At 34.2% G+C, this 5,502-nt stretch overlaps 1 protein-coding gene across 1 annotated transcript in view; it reads left to right on the forward strand.

Annotated features, from left to right (window-relative positions):
- The first annotated feature begins 4,366 nt into the window (after positions 1 to 4,366).
- The window catches only part of LOC117171191, a 126,732-nt gene continuing 125,596 nt past the window's right edge, over positions 4,367 to 5,502 (forward strand). The window contains exon 1 of the mRNA XM_033358268.1: positions 4,367 to 4,615. Within this exon, the coding sequence (XP_033214159.1) occupies positions 4,572 to 4,615 (44 nt within the window). The 5' untranslated portion in view covers positions 4,367 to 4,571. The remainder of the gene's footprint in view (positions 4,616 to 5,502) is intronic.

Here is a 5,502-nt window from a genome sequence, read left to right on the forward strand (position 1 = left end):
TACCGTTTTTCATGTTCTTAATTATATCCCTAACCTCAGTGACACAGACTTTTTCAATTGAGTTTTCCAACGCATCGTGTTCAACATCGCAGTTGTGGTGTCGTTTAGCTTCATCTCCGAATTGTCTCCTAAAATAGTCTCTGAAAGTCTCTAGTATTCCATCTGCATCATATACCATTTCCCCCCTACTATTTCTCATGTTGACAATTTCTGAACTTTTGTTTCCTTTCATTTTTTTATAAAGTAGTTTCCTGCTTCCTTCAAAGTCGTTTTGTATTTTTAACTCTTCTTCTGCTCTAATTGTATCTTTACTTTCTTTAACTTTAGAAAATGGTCGATTTTACCGGTTTTAGGTTCCCCCGGCTTTTTTCTAGAACAACAAATATTTTGTCTTAAAAATTTGGGAAATGATAGCGAACATGCTAACGGACGTCCCCACACACTTTTTTGCGTTTTTTAATCAAAAAAACTTGATATCGCTAACAATGTGCGTGTATATTTCGAGGTGATGTGTGTTACAATTCACCCCGAGCGTTACTTCCATACTACACAATATTTTTGGCCGAAAACTTTGGACTTACAAATAAACGTAGTAACTAATCTCTCGGAACTAACCTTGCTTGTAGCCAATCAAAAAAGTTTATTTCATAAATAATTTCCAGATTATCGGAAAAGCAGAAATGAAAAAAGACGTAACCTCAAAATAATGCATATTCATAAAATTTTTATATAGCACAATAAATTTTTTTGTTATTATCCCTCAAAAAAGAGGCTGGGGACGTCCGTTATGATATTTTATAGCATCTCCGAATTCAGTTTTTAAACAATTTTATTTTTGTGGAAAAAAAAGCCGGGAAAACTGTAAGTATCGCATGCCCTTAAAGATCCTCTAGGAAGGGATGCGACAACCCTACCGAAAGAAATCTCTGAGTTTTCTTTAGCGAAATAGCTTGGCCTATTTGAGTCTATAAACAAAGTCGATTTGAAACAAAATAGTCTCGGAGATAGTTTGAGAGATTTGGGTCCTTTTCAAGATCCTTTTAGTGGTCCTTTTAAGAGTGGTGCGACAGTAATATAATGTTCCTTTTGTATTCGTCACGTACCGGGCGGGCAGAGTTACTTACAGTAGTTGGTCGAGGCTAATCCGCTCTCCCTTTTTAAATTTTTCTTGAAATTATTAACACGTTTTTTTAATTGATGAATTTTCTCATTATACTTATTTATAATTATAACTTATATACTGATATAAAATTTTCTAGTTGAATTCAAAAATGTTGTCTTTTTTCGCGTATCTCATTCCATTTACGAGAAACATTCGATTAATTCCAATTTTAAGAATTAAAAAAAAAAGTTCGATATCTGAAGTCATCGAAACCCATAGATTCCGAATTATTATGTTTTAGGCTGTTAACTATGTAATTAAAAAAAATCTACTTCTAAATTTTAATCCGAAAGCTTAATAAAGGACCCTTGAGTGTCGGCTACTCTATTGAGATAGCTTCTCTGCTTGTTATTTATGATCGTATTCTTATTTCAATTTCGGAAAGGATATTTTAAAGCCTTCAGACCATTTAAACGAGCTTCCTGGGCCTTTAAAAATATTTACCTGAGTGCCTGCGGAGAGTTTCTCTGAGATTCTTTGACCTAAGCTGCTCGTCGGTGAAATGTTTAAATATGTGTGGACGGCGGGTGAAGTATGGGAATATGTTTTGTTTCAGTAAAGTGTACGATCGTGCTCAGGGAGTCCGACGTCACTTCCGGTCCACTTTTCACAGGTACGTGGAGGGGGAACATTGGCGCATCCTTCCCTAGAGAATCCTTAGCGGAGAGTTGTTACAGCGTTCCAAGTGGCTATTAGAAAATCATATCGATGAGTGCTATCTGCGGGGATATGCAAGCTGCCATTCTAGTTCCCCGCCAAATTCAAAATCGTTAATTTGATATCGAATTATATAAAGCCACTTACATGATATAGATTATTTATTTTTAAATTATACTGAAGCATTGTTATCAAAACATAAATTATAAATAAAATTACATCTGATATAATATATGAAATAGTTAAATTCGATTATATGATTTTTTAACCCACGCATTTGCTAAAAAGTAGCTTTTGCAAAAATTATAATTGCAAAAGAAATTTTACTCAGTTTATAAATAGGTGTGCGCTAAAATTATAATCATATGATTTTTAAAATAAATATTAACAAATAATAAAATAATAATAGACTATAGGTCAAATATTAATACGATACTTTTTCAAGAGTTTATTATGATAGCTGTTTATATTTCACATCATATGTCCTTTTTATTTGCGTGGGTTAATGTGCGTCGTTCTGCAGAAAAACGGGTTCCTATTCTTACTTTCTTCTGGATCTCATTTCGCTTTAATATTTCAAAAAAGGCTCATCGGCAATTTATTTACATGTAAACATAATCTTCAGACCCCTCATATTTGCCGCGTCTACAATTTATGATCCAGATTCACAGTCTTTCACTTCGCCTTAGTGGAAAACGGTAAAGTTTAAATCCTTCCTCGCTTCTATTTTTACAAAACGGAGCACTGCAGCAGACTATTTTTCTTATATTCTAAACTTAATTTTAATTAAACTATACGACATGCTTATCGCACTGTCCAGGAACCAGAATGGCGGTTGCATATTCCTGCCTAATATAGTACCCTACCTGCCGTTTAAATGTCTCGCAGTGAATCGACGCTCCTCACCATACTCACTGCATTGGCGCGAATGGAAGGGGAAGCCAACTGCCGCACTCGATCCAAGATGTCAGAAAGGTTGGGTGCCCTAGGGTGCCGAATCTGATTGGTTGACTTTTTTTTACTTGCGTCTGGAAAGACCATGCTTTTGTTGGATCATGGGGTGCCACGAAGGAATACTAAGGAAAGCCAACTGCCAGTGGGAAGCTATTTGAAACTGATAATAGAAACATTATTGTAAGTGGTAGGCACAATACAGGAAGATCTTAAATTTTCGTTCGCAGGTGCGCAGTTATCCTCTTCCTGTACATGGAAAAGTGTGCGAGTGAGATATTTTGTCAAATTGACGTAAGTTCGAGAGGTTATGTTCTTTTGTTGATCAGCATACGAAAGATACACGAAATAAATATATAAACAGTATTTTCGGTACTTGTTTGAAAAACGTGTGAACAGATTTTGAGAAGGAAAAGTATAGGTAAGTACCTATAAATTTTAATGTGATAAAGAAATAAGAGAAGTAATATAATTTGATTGAAAAGTTTAAAGTTTTTCTAAACGTAAACATGAAAAATATTATAATTTAATTAACAGTTATTATGAGGTTATTCAGTTTAAAAATTGGTAAATTACGTATTTATAAGCATGTATACAATTTAATCAGCACAGATATCAAATAATGTGATATAATACTGAAGCGCCCTACCGATAGAAATCTCAGAGTATATGCTAAAGATTCTCAAGGCTCTGAGAAGCTCTGAGAAATTCTCCACAGGCACTCCGGTAGATATATTTGAAGGTCCAGGTAGCTCGTTTAAATGTTTTAAAATGTCCATTCCGAAATTGAAATAAAAATACGTTTCTAAATAATAAGCAGAGAGGTTATATCAATAGAGTAGCCGACACTCAAGGGTCCTTTGTTAAGCTTTCGGATTAAAATTTAGAAATACATTTTTTTAAATTTCGTAGTTAACATTGAGGGTTTTAAAAAAGCGAAGTGTATTCGCCTTCTTCGGCGTGTAACTTACACCACCACTCGGCAATTGACACCTTCTGGCTTAGAACAAAAAATGTTTGCCATCTGCATCAAAACAAGCTAACAGAACCTCTCCAACTTACGTCAATTTGACAAACTTTCGCACTCGCGCACTTTTGCATGTATAGGAAGAGAACAACTAAGCACGAAAATGTAAGATCTTCCTGTAATGTGCATACTACTTACGGTAATCTTTCTATTGCCAAGTGGGGAAACTGAGTTAGGTCTCCCTATTATTCCTTCGTGGAGGGTCCTTAAATTTTACTGACTTTCACCGCCATCTAGTGTTTCTTCCGAAAACTAAAACGTAATGTCTCCAAAACGTTACATGGGAGTGCCGCCACTATGAACAAAACGATACTTCAGCGGAAATGGCATAAAAGTAAAAGAGATAGAGAACAGAAAATTAGAAGAAAAGTACTCTCATCTCTTTTACTCTTATGACTTTTCTGCTGGCTGGCGACCAGTTATGAGTCGTGTAAAGACACCATTACGAGGCAGAGTGAGAAGACATATTTTTCGCCCGCATTTAAGCGAAGTGTGAATGGACTATGAGAATGCTCGTATGCGCTGAACCTCACAAATGGTGCATGCATTGCTACACCTAGGAATTATCGTCCATGATGGTAAAAGCGTTGTTTTTGAAGTTCTTAGTTCGGGAGTTTGGAATTGTTTCTGGAGTGGTTGTGTATTTGTCGTTTGTTCAAAATTAAACCAATATAAGGCAAACCAATTTTTAAGTAGACCTTGATAAAATGATTTTTTATGTATTGTGAAGCAGAGTACGTTTTTAATATTTATCCAAGAGTTGCCTAACATAAAATGATGGAAGAAAAAATACAATCATTTTTTAACAATTTTCTACAGTAAGTTTAATTTTCAGAATTTTGAAATTAGACCTTATACCAGGTATATATAAATATTAGGACGTAGTGTTCATTACAGTTGGCAGAAAATAGAAGACTCTAGCAAGGTCATATTCTTTTCCTTAAATAAAACAATAAAAATAAAAAAAACAGCTGAGTAAAAGTTGGCCCTGATCAACAAAATTTTGAGAAATGATACCAAAGTTGCTAGGATCACCCAAAACAAATATATTGTTCTTGATTTGCTTCAAAATTATTCTCAGTATTTAGTATGTTTACTTATAGTCCGGACTTCTGGTAGCTGGGTTTCCGAAAAAATCATACATAGAATTTTTGTAAAGATAAATCTGAATAAGAGGGAAGTGCATTTTTAAACCACATTATGTTTTTCTTTACAAAAAGAAGAAGCTGAAATGCATCTTGCATACCTGACCAAAATTACTTTAGTTGGATCACAAAAATTAATCCTGATTGAACTTGTATACACTAAACTTCTGTAAAATACATGTAAGTCTAACAGTGTTCGTTAATAGGCAAATAAAAAAAAGATTTTATTACAAACAAAAAGAATAACCTCAAAGATATTAAAGGTATGTAAAAAGTAACTAATACCACTTCATCATTCTTTATCGACTAATTTTATTGTTGTGCAACTGACAAATCGGAGACTCGAAAATTGTCTCAACCAATCACCTTTATCTAGAAACAGGCATGCCTATCTCACATATATTTTCGCTCTCGCATTCAAACACTTAAATACGTTCATTGGCTAATTAAGATGCCTACCATGTCAATCAGACTTTCAGAAAAACAATAAAAATTCCATTTTCAGGATAAATTTTCTTTTGTACTTGTGCTTGATTTGGTTTGAAACTTTAAACGACACA

Source organism: Belonocnema kinseyi, chromosome 4 (assembly GCF_010883055.1).
Source record: "Belonocnema kinseyi isolate 2016_QV_RU_SX_M_011 chromosome 4, B_treatae_v1, whole genome shotgun sequence".
Taxonomy (NCBI): domain Eukaryota; kingdom Metazoa; phylum Arthropoda; class Insecta; order Hymenoptera; family Cynipidae; genus Belonocnema; species Belonocnema kinseyi.